The following is an 18,773-nucleotide window of genomic DNA, read 5'->3' as shown; positions in this document are numbered from 1 at the left end:
TTATTCAGCCAAAGGCCAAAGAAAGAAAAGAGAAGAAAACTGGTGAACGTGATGATACAATTCCTCCAGACTACAGATTAAAACCAGCCTTGGTAATTTTCTGATCTCCCAGTTTTGATTGCTTATGCTATACATTTGACTTTCCCCCCACAGGTGGGGATTTGGATTTAGAAAACTAAATTAAATTGGGTGCATTTCATGCCTTACTAGCATTACCATAATGCCAGGTGTCCCTAAACTTTGCCATACTGAGCCTAGATTAAGAAACAGAATTGCTATTTGGATGCTTTTACAAGGACAACTCGTTCAGCTCTCAGTGCTCACTCTTTGCTGGGGCAAGACAAACCTGGGGGCAACAAGCCGGGACCAACTAGTCCTGTAGAAGATTAAGGTACTTAGGTTGGGGGAAGCCAAGAATAGCAAACTGCTTCCTTGATGGTTGTGCTGACACCCAGCTAAGAAGTAGGACACAGAGCAAAGGGAAGGACTGCATTACCATTTTGCGTCCTAGTCCAGCCAACATCAACAGAGAGAGCAACATGGATAAGATTCCCCACTCTTTCAATTGTCTGTGTCTTTCTAAGGAGATCCCCATTTGCTTCCAGAAGTGACTTAGAATCCGGTGACACTAGAGTTCTGTATTAGTGGTTATTTTTTTAAAAAAAAATGTTTGTTGGGAAGAAACAATAAAATGCCAGATGTATATTTTTCTAATGTGAGACGGTCTCAGGCCCAAACTGCATGTTACAGAGATGCCTGTGCACCACTGACCTGCATTGTGCTAACGATGTATCACTGAAAAAGATAGGTGATGTGACATCATGACACTAGCATTTCACTGCCTCTGCATGTGGCAGCCAATGAAATGGCAGGAGAGGAAAAGAGGCATATTCATGTGTCTCTCCTTAACAGATAATTTGAGCCTCTGAAATATGTCTGGCAAGTCTCCAAACCTTTCTCTGATATATTGAGATGTATCTCAGACAGGCAGCAGCTGACCATTTCCACATTAGAAAAATTGTGACTGTTTCTTGGCTACTACCTTCATGTATTTTCAAAGAGTAGGCAGGGAAATGTGAAACCAGAAGTAATCATTACGGTAAATATTTTCTTTTTTTCCTTTAGCCTGTTTTTTCTTTCAGCAGTTAGATCAACGTGCTTAATTGTTTTAACATAGTGGCATTACGAAAAGAAATATATTCAGTGGAGAAACTGTGGGGAAAACCTTTCCAGTGTGAAGAATACTTGGATTTTTTTGGCGTAAATCTATATATTCACTATTTAGAGTATCTTTAAAATGGGTGCAATATAAACTACAGAGTTAACAGTGATTGTATACCTTTAACTTTAGGATAAAGATGGGAAGCCCTTGTTGCCGAAACCTGAAGAGAAACCTAAGGTGATTAAGTATATGCATTTTATTAAGATTAACATTTGAGATGCTTCAGAGGGAAGCATAGTAAACTACAAAAGTAAGTTTTTCACTGAGATGGGTTTCTTAATGGCCCTTTTGATTTCAGCTTGTACAGCAAAGTGAATAGTTCTAACAGAGTGGAATCAAATCAAAAGGTTGATTTTTGTGCGCGCACACACACACACACACACACACTTTTTACCCTTCTCCTAAACTGAAAAAGGCTCCCAGAGTGGATTATAATTAATCAGCAAAAATGCTCGTTGTCTTACAATAAAAAAGACACGACACACACAAAAAGGGATGGAGCAAAACATTAGGTAGACTGTCAGGAAGGTTGGTGGAATGGTCCTGCTCCCCTTGCATCTCTGAGGGAAAGGAGCAGTCCAACTGGATCAGGCCCCGATGTTACCTTTGCCTTTCTCCCTTACTCCTCCTTCCCTACTGGGCAGTTAGCCCTGTGGTGTTTGTGGGTGGGTGGGGGGTGCGGGTGTGGGTGTGGGTCCCACTGAAGGAGGCCTTGATGTTTCCTATGCCTGCTTCAATCTATGAATAGGATGTATTCATAGTGGTGTTATAGGTGGTCTGTGCTGCTAGCTTGTGCTCTGCCAGTTAACCTGTCCAGGTGGTAGACTGAATCTGCAGAGAGAAGGTGGCCAGGAGTCATGCTCCCTTTCCACCAAGAGGTGATCAGTGTAATGCTGTCTATTTTGCACCAGCTATGCAGATCCAAATCTATTGTAGAGAAGTACATGCATGATCTTGAGCATCATAAACAGCCATTTACTTTGTCTGAAGTTTCTTGTGGCAATTCTAAGTGCTCATTGCTAAATGGCACTTTTGTATGTGTCTTTTTAAAAATAAATAAATAATGCTGCATCACCGTTTTTACCTTTTTTGTTCTTTTACAGCCTGTTAGCGAGCTTGACCTAGTTGATGAATTTTCGAAAGATTTTGTCTGTCCTACTCCTCCAGCAGAAACATCAAAACCATCTAAACCTGCCGATGAGTCTAAGGTGAGTTTCTTTTGTGTAGGAGGCCTGTCTTGAAATCCTAAGTATTTTGTTGTGTTACACACTGATAATTAAAGATGAAAAAGGGATTTAAAATTCAAACACAGCATTTCCATTCTTTTGTTCTTCCCCTTGTATTTCTGTGTACTTCACCGAAGGTAGGGCATAGATGTGCCATCTGTGAGTGCAAGAGCATGCTGGGCCTGTTGGTGGAGATGGTGGGGAGAGCCTGTAAAAGGGTTGGGTATCTTGCAACTGTTCCCAGCGCCTGTACTCCAGTAGACCAAAGGGTCTCTGAGGTTGGTGGATGAACCAGACTATTGGGCGGTATAAAAATGTAATAAAATAAAATAAATAAATAAATAGATTAGGCTGCCATGGAGCCAACCTATTCACTGGGAGAAGAGCTTTGGTCACTCCTATTTTTGGACTTCCAGAGAACTTCAGCTATTGGGCAGTATAGAAATGAAATAAATAAATGAAACAGATAACATGTTTTGGATATCAAAATTCATTAGCGGTCTCCTTCTTCCAGAAGCCTGCAGCTCCTGAGCCCGCAAAAGCTCCCAAAGAAAAAGTGGCCTCCTCTCCCGCAGTTCCTCCAGTACCTTCTTTAGCTCCATCAGGAGTGTCTACGGTGAGTAACTTCTTAAGGCTCAAACGCGTAGCCCATGTTGGAGGCGCACCAGCCTCACCGGACCTGAAAGTGTGCCTCAAAGTGGGAAATGGGAAATTGACTTGATCCTAATCTCACTAGTTAGAAGTGAGATGCTGCCTTGAGAATAATCAAGATGATTTGTTCAAGAGCTTGCTAAATTAAATATCTGTGATTATCTTGAAGTTGGTAGGAATCGGGTCATATCGGTTTACATGTCAGGCTCATAAAGCCACACGAAGTATGTTCTATGATGATAAGGCTTGTTATCTGTGGTCGTTACTGTTATCTCACTTTAGAAGCCCTCAGTAGCTGAGCCCAAAAAAAATTCTACAGAAGAAGTCGTCTCCGCTGCTGCTGTTCATTCTGTGCAATCTTCAGCTCCCTCAGCAACTTCTCCAGTAAGTAACCAGTTATGAATGTCAGCACCAGCAGGCCAAAGGTCCACGGTTACAAGGGCGGCATTTTAAACTGTCTGTATAACACGTTTGGGAATTTTGACAGTCTGAAACTTTTCCTCCATAAACATTTGGAATAATAAGATTGTAAGTTTTATCTGCCTCTGCTCATTAACTGTTAGGTATGTTTAATGCTCTTGAGTGCGGTCTACTGCAGCCTTTCCCAACCTGCTACCATGCTGGCTGGGGATGTTGGGAGTTGTAGTCCAACATATCTTAAAATCCTTCCCCACCAATTTGGGGAAGGCTGAGGATGTTGAAAGTTTCTCTTGACTAATCCCTGTTGAAAGTAACAAAGCTTGTGGGAAAGTAGATGTTGTTAATTTTAATTGGTCTAGGCTGGGAAGGTTCCATGTGGATGTTGTCTATAGTTTGTACCGATAATTGGTTGATGAATTTCAGCAGCACTAATTAGTCTACACTATTTCCTAAGCTGGCAGTTACTTATATGAATATTTGGTAATTAGATTTCAGAAATTAGATTTATCAGCTAATCCATTGTTTGCAAACATTGTTTTTTTAAAAAAAACAACCAGCTGATCTAAATAATGTTATTTTAGAGTACACATGTACCTGATGAAGCACTGGAAGCCTTATCTGGAAGTCTAGGAAAAATAGAGCCTGACCCACAGGATCAAAAACCTGCTGTGGATAAAGTGAAGGTAAAAATAAATAAACCTGGTCCTAGTTAAGATCTATCTTTCTGTCTATAACTGATGGGACTGGACTCTCTTTTTCTCTGTAAGCAACAACTACCACACACAGAGAACTAACTTCTGGTACACGCAAAGATATTTTAAATATATGTAAAATGTTTGGGGCATGGACGTCTGCCACAACAGTGGACAGATTTCAACACACAGGAGGTCAATGTATTAAAGGGATAGAAAGAGGGGCTGTGGGATTGCAGGTTTGCCATAATGAGGATGCCTCAGGTAAGGAGAGAGGAAATATTGCTGTGGCATCCAGGAACATGTCTAAAATGGGCGATTTTTAGAGCATTTATTTCCCTTGAGGCACTTTAACAGTGCTTCTATTGATGGATGAGAAGGATTTCTAGTTGCAGCCAGAAACATATCTCTGCTTACACACTGCAAGGAGTATTTATTAGTATTTCATAAAGATGGCAGAGTAATGACAATTTCAGTATGCTGCATTTTACGTAACTAAAACAAACTTCAGTAACAAAAGAAAGTGGCTCATAAACTTGTGTATGCTTCAATACTATGTGATACATATAATATTTTGAAACTACACCACTAAATAAACCCTCAAATTATGAATGATAAGAGAGTTCCTGTTTCTTCCCCATTCCCAAGGAAAAAGCAAAACAGGAGGAACGTGAGAAACTGGGGGAAGATGAAGAAACCATCCCTCCTGATTATAGATTGATTGAAGCAAAGGTAATTCCTTCTTCATTTTGTTGTGTGGTGGTGGTAAGGGAAGGGGGTTGGCTAAAAAGGTAACTATTTACTTTTTTTGGTAACTTTCTTGTGAATTGTGGCTATTTATTTGATGTGATTATAAGCCAGCTTTTCAGTGTACGTATTGTGCTCGTGGAATATAGAGCAAGTACGTTTTGACACTGGTGGCCTATGTATAGAGCAGAGGTAGGAAATTCATGGCCCTCAATGTGTCACAACTACAACTCCCATGATCCCTCATCATTGGCTATTCTGGTTATGGCTGATCGGAGTTATAGACAGTGGCATTCCAAGATATATATGAATCCAAGGCCATGAAGGGCTTTAACAATTAAAACTAGTAACTTGGGTTGAAAGCATCCTGGCAGCCAGTGCAGATGATGTAACACAGACTGAAAATATTCTTACCTCCCAATATCTATAAGGAGGTAGGCAGCTGTGTTCTTCGGTTGCCGTCTTTCAAAGATAGCACAAGCAAAAGTCACGTTTGGAGGATATAAAAGCGTGGTTGAACAACTTGGGACCTGAATACTGAGCAGACCTGATAGTTACGATCTTCTTAGGAGGTCTTGCTGGTCATTCCGAAACGAACAGAATGTCCCCATGAAGAATCTCAATGGTGGGTCTTCTCTGTTGCGTTACCCACCATTTGGAAAACTCTCCCTTGTGTGGTTTGGGAGGTGGAAAAAGTAACACCCTTTAAATGCCTCCAGAAAACAATTTCTTTTCACACAGGCTTTCCCCAGGGTGTAACTTGTTTTGGTTTTATATGGTATGTTTTTACTTTTTGAGTTTTATATTATGCCCTGTCTTTTTGTATTTTATGGTTTTAATTGTGAACTGCTCAAAGAGCCTCGGCAGTATAAAGATGTAATAAAAAAATAAAATAAATAGCAAGATTCCATCTGTCCAAGAAGGGAGTGGGGAGCCTACTTAGAGCATGCAATTGGTAAAAAGCGTTCTTGGAAACCGTAGACATCTGGTTACCAAAGAGCAAAGCTATTTTACAGGATCTGTACCTGTTGAGATGGGTTGCTGTTGACTCTCTGAATTGACCACAGAATAATTGTGAATGAAATTTAATGAGTTGCTGTAGTGTGCATATAATGGTTAACAGTAATGGTTAGCTTTTGTAAACATCCCAGAGAGCTTCGGCTGTGGTACAGTATATAAATGTAAATAATAATAATAATAATAATAATAATAATAATAATAATAATAATAATAGGCATATTTTCTCTGCAGGATAAAGATGGGAAGCCACTGTTACCAAAACCTCAAGAAAAACCTCAGGTGGGTGAACAAGAACACTTCAGGATTTTTAAGTAGACTGTTCTTCTGGTCTTGTTGTTCAATTTTTTTTTTGAAGTGTTTACACGCCAACTAGATTGGCGTATTCCTTCCATAATTCTAACACGAAACGGAGTTAACCATAATACTGCACTTTCGAAGTAGTTTTAAACAATAAATGGAGAATATTTATTGTGTTAAATTTTTCTTTTTGTATAGCCCCTGAGTGAAAGCGAACTTCTTGATGCTTTGTCAGAAGGATTTTCTTCAGCCCCAACATCAAAGCCTGCCCCAGCAGCTGCACCTCAAGTAAGTTTGTATGTGAAACAGGAGTTTAAATACATTTTAGATATAGAGCTCCATCACACTAGCATTTTATCACACTCTTGTCATGCCTGGTTTGTGGTTTTGCAATGCAGTGCTCACATGACATTGTCACTATCCTACACTCACCTCACCCCTTCCCCTCCATTTTTCATGTTTTCCTGGAGTGGGGAAAGTCCATCTTATTTCCCCCATGTGGGATTAAAGCACCCTTCCACCCCCATGCATTGCCGTCCTCATGATTTTTCTTTTGTTGGGGGCGTGTGGCAAACTTTACATAATTTCTTCTTAGGCAAGCAGAATGTCTAAACCCAAAGGAGATAGGGAGATCTTAAGATGGGCAGGCAGAAACTGTGTTCCCCTTATTTTCAGTAGGCCGGGAAAGGTTGGATTCCAGCAGTTGACAGGGCTCTTCACTTCACATTCAAAATTTGGAGGCTGGTGAAGCCTGAAAGGAAAAGCACTTGCAGGTTATGATGACAGGTGTGGCGGTGACTAGTTTCAGAAGATTGATTTGAAGTAATTGCATGGGGTGCAAGGTCCATGGCAATAAACTGATTAGCCAAATTGCTGTGGAGGCCGCTCGGAGCAAGCACCCTGGTTCCTGCACAGCCATCTTCACTGCCATGCTGCTTCTGGCCTTATTTTCGCATGTGTGTGTAACCCCATTATTTTTATTGTAGAAATCTACAGGTGCTAGCAAGCCTGCTGTTGCCCCCACTGAAGAAGTTCTCTCTGCTGCCTCGGCTTCTGCAGTACATGCATCTGCACCACCACCACCACCAGCAGCAGCCACTCCAGTAAGCAAAATGGCACTTCCTAATCACTTCTGTTGCAGTGACTAAAACCTATGAATGCAGTATGTTCTTCCTTTAAAACACTTCTTAGTCCACATTGTTTTAAGGATTGCTGATTTTGACCTCTGGAGTTCCAAGATGTCTTTAGAAGAAACTGTAGAGTGTTAAATATCTATGCCGTTAACTATCTGTGTTGCAAAATTTGTCTTGTTTTAGGTAGAACATTATTTTTTAATTAAAACAGAGCAGCTAGCCTAGTAGGGTGTTCTCAAATAACTTAACTGCTTTTACTAATAGTGAAGCATAGTTTTGGGCAAATCAAGGGGCTGTCTTCACGACACCGGGTAGGGACCGCCTCCCTCTTCAACCTGTGCTTTCCCTCTCCTGGGGTGGCGGTGGATAATCCCGATTCTGAGTAGGGAATGTGAGGGTTCTGGGTGGCCATCCAAGTCCCAGAGCCGCCCCTTCCCTCTTCCTGGTGGAAGGTGATCCATTGCAGGTTGCCTTCCACCAGGCTTCAGCCCCGGGTTGACCCCGTCTTGGCTGCGGAGCGACGTTACATGTTGCCATGTTGACGTCACTCCTTTTGAAAAAGTCAGGGTAAATCCCCCATTTTTTCAAATTGCAGCATCACAGGGAAGCCCGTGGTGGCTGCAAACCTGCACCTGCATCGTCTAACTGATACAGTGCAGATCCACAGCCACCATGGGGCTTTCCCTGCTTATAGACAGCCCCAAGTTTGATTTATACCTCTCTGTAAAACAGAGCTATTCTTTTAGGTATGTTAGAAACTAAATTCACTTGCTTGCAACAGAGTAGAGATGCAGACATAAGAGATACTTCTTCTGCTCTTCCTCAACTTCCCCTCCCAAGCAATCTCTTTGGTTACACGTACTTTGTAACTTCCGAAGCTTTGTGATTGCATTAGCTTTGCATAACACTGACATTTGTTATCTGAGATTGTGTGGGGCATATTTTGTTTTTCTTTTCTCGCACCTGTTAGGGTAGGAAAGAACTTGATGCTGCTGCAGATCTTCTTGCAGACTCACTAGGCCAAAGAGAACCTGACCCAGATGAAAAGAAACCCATTGTGGATAAAATAAAGGTAAGAAAAACGGCTCCCCCACCTCCAGCACTGCTGCCTTGGCACCATGGTTGGCACAGTGTTTGTCTCCCACGTCTGCGCAGCAAGCTGAAAAGGCGAAGCCAAGGGATTTCCTTAGAGCCCTCAGAGGAGAGGGCTTCACTGGTGCTGTTCCTTGTCACAGAGAGCCACCTCTTCGCTCTTGCGAGGAGACCAGACGCCTCTCTTTGCCTTTTGCAACTTTGAGGATCAAATCCTGTCTTCGTGCTGTATAAGACCATCCCAAAAGAGGCATCTTTGCAACCTACTTTAACCTTTGAGAATGCAGTCCCTTTTCACGAAAAGTTTAGTTGCTATGCTTGCTAAAAGCTATTGCAAAATGGAACATTGGTACTTACCGAGAAGGTTCCTTCTGGGTTGGTGTGCGGAAGGCATCCCACAATGGGTTAACTCCCCCTATCGCCCAGGAAAAGCAGGGACTCACATGACTGAGTTTTAAGCCCTCTATTGGTCTGAAGCTCCTCCTAGCCAGTTCCGTCCATGGCTAAAGCTCGGAAATTGAGAAAGGAAGCATCTCTTTGTATCATAGGTAAGGAAGAACCACAGAGGAACAGATAACTTATTAGTAAGTACTTAGAAATCAATCTGAGAGTACAAACTTTGAGGATCCTTAGGAAAAGGTCTGGCCGGCTAAATGCAGAGACAAGTGGCCTGATAGACTCGGTGGTGTTTCAGGGTGTGGTTGGGATGCCTTCCGCACACCAACCCAGAAGGAACCTTCTCGGTAAGTACCAATGTTCCATTCTCCAGGTTGGTGTGAGGAAGGCATCCCACAATGGGATATGCAAAAGCTAAAAACCACTTATCTGGGTGGGAAAATCTTAAGCCGAGTCTATTGTAGTCCTACAACCTGCTGGAGGACTCTCCTGCCAAAGGAGGCATCCGCTGAGGCATATGTGTCTATTTTGCAATGTCTTATGAAGGAATTAGGACTTGTCCAGGTGGCCGCCTTGCAGATTTCTGCCAGAGGGGCATTAGTACTTAAGGCGGCTGATGTGGCTGCTGCTCTAGTGGAGTGAGCTGTGACTCCTAATGGCTTGGGGAGGCATGAGGCCTCATAGGCCGAAAAAATACATGCTTTTAACCACCTAGCTAGGGTAGATCTGGTAACCTTCTTGCCCATAGCCACAGGGTGAAAGGAAACAAACAGTGAATCAGATTTTCGAAAGGACTCTGTCCTTTTTAAGTAAACTTTAATGGCTCTGCGGACATCCAGCTTGTGCCAGGCCTTCTCCTGTGGATGAGAAGGGTTAGGACAGAAAGATGGCAGAATAAGCTCCTGTGACCTATGGAATAGCGTGTTGACCTTAGGGATAAAGGTCGGGTCTGTTCGAAGGACGACAGAATCCTTATGGAAGGTGATGAGGCCTTTTCTGATTGAAATGGCAGATAACTCTGAGATTCTGCGAGCAGATGTTATGGCCACAAGGAAAATAACTTTTTGTGACAAAATGCGTAGTGGGATAGAGGCAATTGGTTCAAAGGGAGGTTTAGTCAATGCAGAAAGTACAACATGTAGGCTCCAGGAAGGAAACCTATGGACAATGGGAGGACTCTTGAGTGCGGCTCCACGGAGGAATCTTTTGATGTGAGGGTGTGAACTTAGTGGCTGCCTACCAGGCCTGGAAAGGACTGATGACAGGGCTGACGTTTGCCTGCGCAGGGTACCCGGTTTTAAACCCATCTGAAGGCCTTGTTGGAGAAAGGCTAGGAGTTCCTTGACACCTGTTGCCCGTGGAATAAGTTTCTCCCTTTCACTCCACCTGCAGAAGGACTTCCAGGTTGTTTCGTAAATTCTGGTGGTGGAGTCCTTGCGGGATGCCAGCAGGGTGGATATGACCTCCTCAGAATAACCCAGAGTTAAGTAGATGGACCTCTCAGCAGCCAGGCGGCTAGTTTGAGCCAATTTGGGTCTGGGTGCAGTACTGGTCCCTGAGACAAGAGATCTGAGATCTGGGGCAGGAACCATGGACCTTGCACTGCTAGGGCTAGAATCTCGGAGAACCAGGGGCGTCGGGGCCAGAAGGGGGCTACTAGGACTACAGTGGCTTGTTCCTTTCTGATTTTTTGTAGAACTCTGGCTAAGAGGGGGATTGGAGGGAATGCGTAGAGCCTCTCTTTCGGCCAGTTGATATATAGTGCATCTATCCCTTCGGCTCCGTAAGACTGGAATCTGGAGAGAAATCTTGGCAGCTTGTGGTTTTGCCTGGATGCAAACAGGTCCAGCGTTAGTGGGCCGAAATGGTGTATGATTCTCTGGAAGACTGCTGGATGTAGGCTCCATTCCCCTGGGTCTATTTGTTGCCGACTCAGATAGTCTGCTGTATGGTTCAGGGTCCCTTTGATGTGTTGGGCTGATATGGAGGCTAAGTTCTGTTCGGCCCATAATAGCATGCTCTGGGCCTCCAGGTGTAAGGAGAGGGATTTGGAACCCCCCTTGACGTGTTATGTGGGCTCGTGTTGTTGTGTTGTCCGTTCTGACTAGGACATGAGAATGTTGCAGATGGCGTGAGAATGCTTTTAGACCCAGGTGTACTGCCCTGAGCTCCAGCCAGTTGATGCTGTGGCATTTTTCCTCTGCATTCCATTTTCCTTGGGCCAGGAGAGAGTTGCAGTGGGCTCCCCACCCTTCGAGGCTGGCATCTGTTGTCAGTAAGATCCTCTGAGGCTCCTGGAAGGGGCTGCCCACCTGCAGATTTTGGAGGTCTTGCCACCACATGAGGGAGTCTCTGACGTGCAGAGGGAGAAGTATTGGGAGGCGATCCCTCCTTGCTATTTGAGCTTGGAAGGGCAATAGGAACCACTGAAGGGGGCGAGAATGCAGCCTGGCCCATGGGAGAATGCCGAGGCATGAGATCATTAAACCCAGAAGATGCGCAGCATCCATTAAGTTGGTTATTCTTTGCCGATGAATTGCCCTTGAGCGGTCCTGAAGCTTGACTATTCTCTCTGGGGAGAGGAATATTAAACCCTTGGAGGTGTCGATGAGTGCTCCTAGATGAGGGAGGACCTGAGTGGGTGTGAGATGGCTCTTTTTTCTGTTTATGACAAAGCCGTGTCTTTCTAGGCACTCGACAGTTGTCTGTAGATCCTGCGAGGCTTTCTGACTGGAAACAGAACGGATAAGAAGGTCGTCCAAATATGGATAAATATGCACGCCCTTTAGCCGGAGATGAGCTATTACTGTCACCATGATCTTGGTGAAGATGTGGGGTGCCGAGGATAGGCCAAATGGAAGTGCTTTGTACTGGTAATGATAGTTCTGGTACGTGAAGCATAGGAATTTTCTGTGAGGTAGTGAGATGGGAATATGCAGATATGCCTCTGTGAGATCTATGGAAGTCAAATATTCTGCTTTGTGAAGGGCTTCTTTGATGGTTTGCAATGTCTCCATACGGAATTTTCGATATTTGACAAACCTGTTCAGATGCTTGAGGTCCAGAATTGGTCTCCAGCCTTTGCCCTTTTTGGCTACTAGAAATAAGATGGAATAAATACCTTCGTATTTTTCTATGGATGGTACTGGTTCTATCGCTCCTATTTGAAGTAGACGCTGTATGGCGGTAGATAGGATGTGATTCTTGGTGGCGGATTGTGATGTGGGGGATGGGGTGAACCGAGGGGGAGGTTGTTTCCAAAACTCTATGAGATAACCATGGGAGATGGTGTCCAGGACCCAGCGATCGTCTGTGGATTGTTCCCATGCTGGGAGGAAATGTTGAAGTCTCCCCCCGATGAAGGGTTCCCTGGCGTCAGAACTGCTGTCGTCCAGACCTTGAGGCCTGGAAAGTAGAAGGGGGTTTGGCAGAAGCGCTAGAGGAGTTGGCGCTTCTGGACTGAAAGCGGGATCTGGACCATGCTGGTTTAGGAAACCTGTAGCTTTTGGATCGAAAGGAAGATTGGTTAGTGGTCCGGAATGGGCGAAAGGATGTATAAGACCGGATGAGTTTTTTATCTTCTCGCCGGAAGGATGAAGGCATAACTTTTTTCTTATCCTTAGTCTCTATGAGGACATCTTTTAAGGCCTCTTCTCCAAAAAGGTGTGCACCTGTGAAAGGTACAGTCGCAAGATTTCCCCTTGAGGGAAGATCAACATTCCAGTGCTTAAGCCAAATGGAACGTCTGGCCACATTAGCAGCTGCTATGGAGCGGGCTGAAAACTGAAGCGCATCTTGTGTAGCATCAGCCAGGAAGGCAAAAGATTTAGAGAGTTTGAGCAGTCCTCTGTATAAAGTAGGCTGATCTAATTCCTTATTGTTTATTATGTCTTCCACCCATAAGATGGAAGCTCTAGCGAAAAAAGATGATACTGCTGAGGCCCTTAAAGCTAATGCTGAAGCTTCATGCGCCTTTTTTAAAGCTGTATCTGATCTTCTTTCCCCGTGGTCTTTTAGGGGAAAGTCACCGTCTTTTGGCAATACAGCACCTGAGAGCAAGGCTGCCACAGGGGCATCTACTAATGGAATTTTTAATTCTTCCATCACATTGTGAGGAAGAGTATAAAACCTCTGCGCTGTACTGACTCCCTTTTTCCCCTGGAGGGGAGATTTCCACTCCTCCTTCATTAATTTATTAAAGGAACTGGGAAAAGGTACCTCTCTGGTGGTTGGCTTGGGTTCTGGAAACATCGCTGCCCCTCTAGATAAAGATTGCTGTTTGTCGGGTTGTACTGGCTCACTAGCTAGAGAGACAATTGCTTTGGACAATAAAGGTAAAAAATCCTCTTTGTTAAAGAATCGATCAGCCGAGATATGGTCTGTAATTTCTATGTCTGACCATCCACCCTCCTCTCCTTCTGAAAAGAACTCCTGCAGTGACATTATGGAGGAATCACTGTCATGGTGGGGCTCAGCCAAGGGGGTCTTGGATTTGTTAGAGCGACCTTTGACTATGGAGTGTGGGTCTGGAGAGTCGTCCCCAGAGCCTGCTGATGAGTGCAGACTATGGGAAGAATTGGGCTGTTTTGACCTGAAAGCCTTATTTTTGTTTTTTGTTTTATCATTGTTTTTATTTTTGTTTTCTAATTGTGGAGGAGGAGAGGAGGAAGACTCAGAAGTGTGCAAGCCTCTGGTGCGTTTTGCAGAACGGCTTGATCTCAAGGTTTGCTTGTCTAACAAATGGTCAGTCAGATTATCCAGTACTGCCTTAGTGATCTGTGCTAAAACAGATTTATCTATTTGAGCCATGCTTAGGATAGGCGTTGGGGCTATCTCATTATTCTGTGGCTGAGCAATGGAGGAGGTGGAAGGAGGAGGGGCTTCCCTTTGCAAGTTGGAATCGAAACTGCAACTCAAAATGGCCGCCCGCTTTGTTTGGCGGGAAACATCCACGTGGGGGAGAAAGAATGGATTTGATCTCACCCTTGATGCTGTTGGAGCATCCAGCTGCTCCGTTGCTTCCTCCTCTTGTTCTGAGTGGAGAGGGTGGCGTGCTGAGCCCCCGACTCCCTCAGTCTCGGCCGCATCTTTTGAGGCCGGGATCGCACCGTTCCTGGTGTGTAAGAGACTCAGCGAGGGGCCTTGGCCTCCGGGCTGGTGATCTCTTTGATCCTCCGGCTGGGAGACTCAGTAGGCAGCCGAAGCCGGCAAACTGGTTATCTCCTTGACCTTTCTGGCAGGTCATCCTTTTGTCTGCTGATGGCTTCCTAACGACTCTCACATGAGTCGTTGTTTTCTTTTTCTTTTGAGGCTTCGAAATGGTTTTCTTTGCCGGAGGGGTCATAGAGAATGATAGGCAAGCGGCAGAGAAAAAGAAGAAGAAAAGGGTTTTTGTTTGTTTGTTTGTTTTTGGTAAGAGAAAGAAAGTCAAAGAGGTAAGAAGTTTAAAAAGTGTTAGAAATAGAGATAAGTATAGGCTTGAGATAGGAGGAGATGAGAAGTAGCTCTGTCCTGGGCGAAAAGCAGGGACGAACTGGCTAGGAGGAGCTTCAGACCAATAGAGGGCTTAAAACTCAGTCATGTGAGTCCCTGCTTTTCCTGGGCGATAGGGGGAGTTAACCCATTGTGGGATGCCTTCCTCACACCAACCTGGAGAATATAAGGTTTTTTTTAAATTGCCTGAGTACTTAGGTGGATCAAGGAAGCTTCTATTTTTGCATTGTTTGCCATAAAGCTATTGAGTATAGCCTATTCACAAGTAAGAGAGGAAATGCAAAATTGTGGTTAAAATATAAACCCTTACTTGCGCAGTGGTTTTCAGGAATATCGTTAGGCCTTATCCTATATTGAAACCTGTCTCTGGCTGCAAAATACCTCCTCCTGTTTCCTAACTGATAAGAGAGCGCGAGCCCCTGCATAAATAGTTGTGACAGTCAGCTGACCATATCTCTGTGCATCTGGAATACACTTAGCAGTAGCGCTACAGTATTGTAAGAAGAATCATGGTTCTCACAGTGTAAACTCAAGAGTTATATAGATGTGTAGTTTTAGCTTTTAATAAAGCAGCTAAGCTATGCCATGGCTGAAAGCAGAACTGGACTTTTACAGAAGAAAAATCTGCTATTCAGAGTATTTAAAGCTTCATAGTGCCAAGCAATCCCTTAAAACATTGGTTACAATATTGTGTTAGTTTGTGCATTTTCATTTGTATTTGGTTTTTAAAAAACAAATCTGTGAAATCACATTTTTGTATCTCCACTATTTTGGAGCAGTTAAGACATCAGTTATTCTACGCTCCGCATCTAAGGCCCTCCTCCAGGTGCCTCCTCCGAGGGAAGCAGCAAGAGAGAGGGCCTTCTCGGCGTCATGCCTGGAGCCAGCATTTCGGAGCCAGGTTAAAACTGCCGTCTTCTCTCAGACATTTGGCAGCAGACAATCAGTTTTAAATTAGCTCTTGGATTGTCTTTGGCTGATGGTTTAACAAATTGTTTTTAGCTATGTGGTGTGTTTGTGTGTATCTGTTTATGTAGTTTTAGGTAAATGCTTTTCTTTTTGTAATTTGTATAATTTGTTTTAATGGGTTTTTTTAAATTTTTGTGAACTGTCCAGAGAGCTTCAGCTATAGGGCAGTATAGAAATATAGTAAATGAAATGAAAAACCAAATGAAAACCATCATCCATAAATACTAGTTTGTTTGCTTGTTTGGGTGAACTAGGCCATTTTAAAAAACACAATCTCATTTTATTGTTGCTTTTATAGGAAAAGGCTAAATCTGAGCATATAGACAAACTCGGAGAGAGAGATGATACAATCCCTCCTGAGTATAGGCATATTCTGGACTCCGATGAGAAGGTAAATAGATGTGTTCGGAACTCAAAACTGCCTACATTCATAGTTTTTCTATAAATGTGCATGTTGAGGGTCGCATGTTCCCATAACGGAAGTGAACAACCAAGAAATTAAGAATTTGGATTCCCACAATGTTTTCAAATTATGTCTTACAAGCAGCCAGAGCTGGTGTCTTGACTCTGAAGACAAAAGTATCCAATTCCATTCCAATTCCATTTTTAAACAGCAGATAAGCTTCTCCACAAACATGGTAAAATGTTAATTTCAGTATGTAGAATGCCTGAACAGTTAAAAGTAGTTATAAATCTTCTCAGAGGTATTAGTTGGCAAGCAGAATTTAGAAAGAGCTCCACAATCCAGCAGCCCGTCTATGTGTTCTTTAAAATATATCTGTAAATATGGGTTAGGCTTGTAAGGAAGGACAATGATGTATTTACTAAATGACTGTATCTTTGTTAAAGGGCAAGCCAAAAAAGCCAACAGGCAAGGATGGTGAAAAACCCAAAGAACAAAAGGTAAGAAGGCAGTGCTCTAAACTGAAGGCTGTGCTTACCTGTGGGCGCATCTTCTTAGCTGTTTGGAAGATAGGTGGGTTCACAGTCGATCCCTACAACTTATTTATTTAAAGCATTTTTTTTTTGCTTCACCCTTTGAAAAGGCTCCCAGAATGGCTTACGTAATATCAGTAACAAAAAGGACAGCTCCTGCCTGCATGATTTCACCACACAAAAGAGTGTGGGGAGAGGATGAGGAGGGAAGAGGAAAACAAGGAAACACATGCACCAGTTCTTAAAGTTGCAAAATTCTTACAACGGCTGGATAAAAAACCAACAGACCTGGTTTCTTGGCAGTTGAAGAGTGGCCCTCCTTGTCATCTCTCCCGCTGCTGCAGCCTGATGGGATTTTACCCACTGCTGTTTCCCTACTTCTCTGTATCAATTAGTTCCACATGTGGCGGCAGATGAGGGCCCTAACATGGGTCTCTCAAAGCAAAGGTGTATGATGAACATTCAAGGAAATGGTGCCTTTGTATTTTAAGGATATATGTCTTACTTTCTTCCCACACTACAAGAGTGAGGAAGTTGCTACCTGGACGTGTTCTACCTGGACATGTTCTCTTTTTCAGTGGCACTTTGACAATTCTTTCATTTTCATTTGGAGCATTTATTTTGCATATCCTTTCAAATCTGAGATGCCCCCTTGTTTTCTTTATTGCAGAAGCCAGCTGATGACTCGGCAGCTATTGATGCCCTTTCAGGAGACTTTGATAGCTGTGGGAAACCTCCTGTCTCAGAAAAACCTTCAACAAAGGTGGGGTCCGTTTCTTAAGAGCAGGAAGAGTTGTTCTTTAGTTAAAATTTATATTTTTGAGATGTCCCTGTAGTTCACCTGGAAAGCCAAGGTTGCAAAAAGGTTGCCCATATATGACTAAAACTGCAACTGGATGGAAGCAGCTGCGACTTGTAACTAAAGTAATTTGACCAAAGAGCTGAGTGGAAGGAGAGAGGAAATGCTAAAGATGACCCAAATCTGGGTTGTGTTAAAAGCCACTTCACTACTACTACTACTACTACTACTACTACTACTACTACTACTTCTTCTTCTTCTTCTTCTTCTTCTTCTTCTTCTTCTTCTTCTTCTTCTTCTTCTTCTTATTATTATTATTATTATTATTATTATTATTATTTTAATTCCTGCCCACCTCTCCGTTTTGATCAAGGCGGGGAACAACAATAAACGATAAAATACATAATACTCAATTAAAACATAATATACATTGTTAAAAACATCCTAAAAACATTTTTAAAACATCTTAAAATTCCACTGGATAGGCCTGCCGGAAGAGATCAGTCTTTATAGCTTCCTTGAATGCTAGTAGACTGTTAAGTTGACGGGTCTCCTCCAGCAGGCCGTTCCACAGTCTGGGAGCAGCGGAAGAGAAAGTCCTCTGGGTAACAGTGGTTAACCTAGTTTTTGCTAGCTGAAGTAGATTCTTCCCAGAGGACCTGAGTGTGCGGGGCAGATTGTACTGGAGAAGGCGATCCCGCACGTAGCCTGGACTCAAACCATGTAGGGCTTTAAAGGTGATAACCCACACTTTATACTTTGCTCGGAAACTAATTGGCAGTCAGTGAAGTGATTTTAAAAGTGGTGTTATCTTCCTACATGAAGCATGTATGGGAATGTATGAAGTGCAGCATGTTTATTTCAGGATGGGTACGCTGACGAGGTGGGTGAATGATTTTTTTCATCACCAGATTATTACTTTCTGTATCTCCCTCTTGCTGTTATCAGTTGGACATTTTGAATAGAAAAATGGCTTTTAAATAAAATTTGCTTTGTCACTTCTATGTCACTCATCTGAGTGAGTGAAACATGTGGTAGGCTCCATATTTTCTTTTCTGACTTGGTCTTTATTGCTCAGTTCTACTTGCCTCTATTTTTATTTCAGAGGTTTGGGCAATCTCTTGGAATAAGGTGTAGGGAAGTGGACTTTATTGCATCACAAATCAGGTCACTTTACAGACAAACTGTTGACTTTTTCATCACAACTTCTTTCACTTGGTAGCTTTGACCTAGTTCTGAAGTGATGGTAACAAAGTAGCGGTTCTACAAGTTAAAGAATGTGTCTGTGGTTTATTCTACATAGCATTATAAGGCTAAGAATTTAAATCAAACACAATTGTTCTAGAAAAATAAGATTTTATTTCAAAATCCTTTGCATAAAAACAAAACATGCATCAGTTTCCTCAGATAATGGAGTTTAAAGCTGATTTTCCTAGACTCCCATCCAGTAACAGAAGAAGCATGAAATACCCCTTTACCACAGCCATGCAGTAATTGCTTCTATTTATTTTTTAGCCATAAATGTGAGTTTTATTATTTATTTATTATTTATTTTATTTATTTATTACATTTCTATACCGCCCAATAGCCGAAGCTCTCTGGGCGGTTCACAAAAATTAAAACCACAGTAAAACACCCAACAATTTAAAACACAATTACGAAATACAGTATAAAAAGCGC

The 18,773-nt window shown here is 42.9% G+C and overlaps 1 protein-coding gene across 8 annotated transcripts in view; it reads left to right on the top strand.

Annotated features, from left to right (window-relative positions):
- The window catches only part of CAST (calpastatin), an 85,876-nt gene that overhangs the window by 60,273 nt on the left and 6,830 nt on the right, over positions 1-18,773 (top strand). For 7 of the 8 annotated variants that reach the window (XM_063129581.1, XM_063129580.1, XM_063129577.1 and 4 more), the window contains 14 exons: positions 9-92; positions 1,352-1,399; positions 2,326-2,430; positions 2,963-3,064; positions 3,382-3,483; positions 4,101-4,202; positions 4,860-4,943; positions 6,210-6,257; positions 6,474-6,563; positions 7,262-7,378; positions 8,379-8,480; positions 15,657-15,749; positions 16,208-16,261; positions 16,965-17,057. In XM_063129581.1, the coding sequence (XP_062985651.1) occupies positions 9-92; positions 1,352-1,399; positions 2,326-2,430; positions 2,963-3,064; positions 3,382-3,483; positions 4,101-4,202; positions 4,860-4,943; positions 6,210-6,257; positions 6,474-6,563; positions 7,262-7,378; positions 8,379-8,480; positions 15,657-15,749; positions 16,208-16,261; positions 16,965-17,057 (1,224 nt within the window). The remainder of the gene's footprint in view (positions 1-8; positions 93-1,351; positions 1,400-2,325; positions 2,431-2,962; positions 3,065-3,381; positions 3,484-4,100; positions 4,203-4,859; positions 4,944-6,209; positions 6,258-6,473; positions 6,564-7,261; positions 7,379-8,378; positions 8,481-15,656; positions 15,750-16,207; positions 16,262-16,964; positions 17,058-18,773) is intronic. The other variant, XM_063129578.1, reaches the window with a different exon arrangement.

This window comes from Elgaria multicarinata, chromosome 6 (assembly GCF_023053635.1).
Source record: "Elgaria multicarinata webbii isolate HBS135686 ecotype San Diego chromosome 6, rElgMul1.1.pri, whole genome shotgun sequence".
Lineage (NCBI taxonomy): Eukaryota > Metazoa > Chordata > Lepidosauria > Squamata > Anguidae > Elgaria > Elgaria multicarinata.
This window is presented reverse-complemented; position numbering and strand designations above follow the sequence as displayed.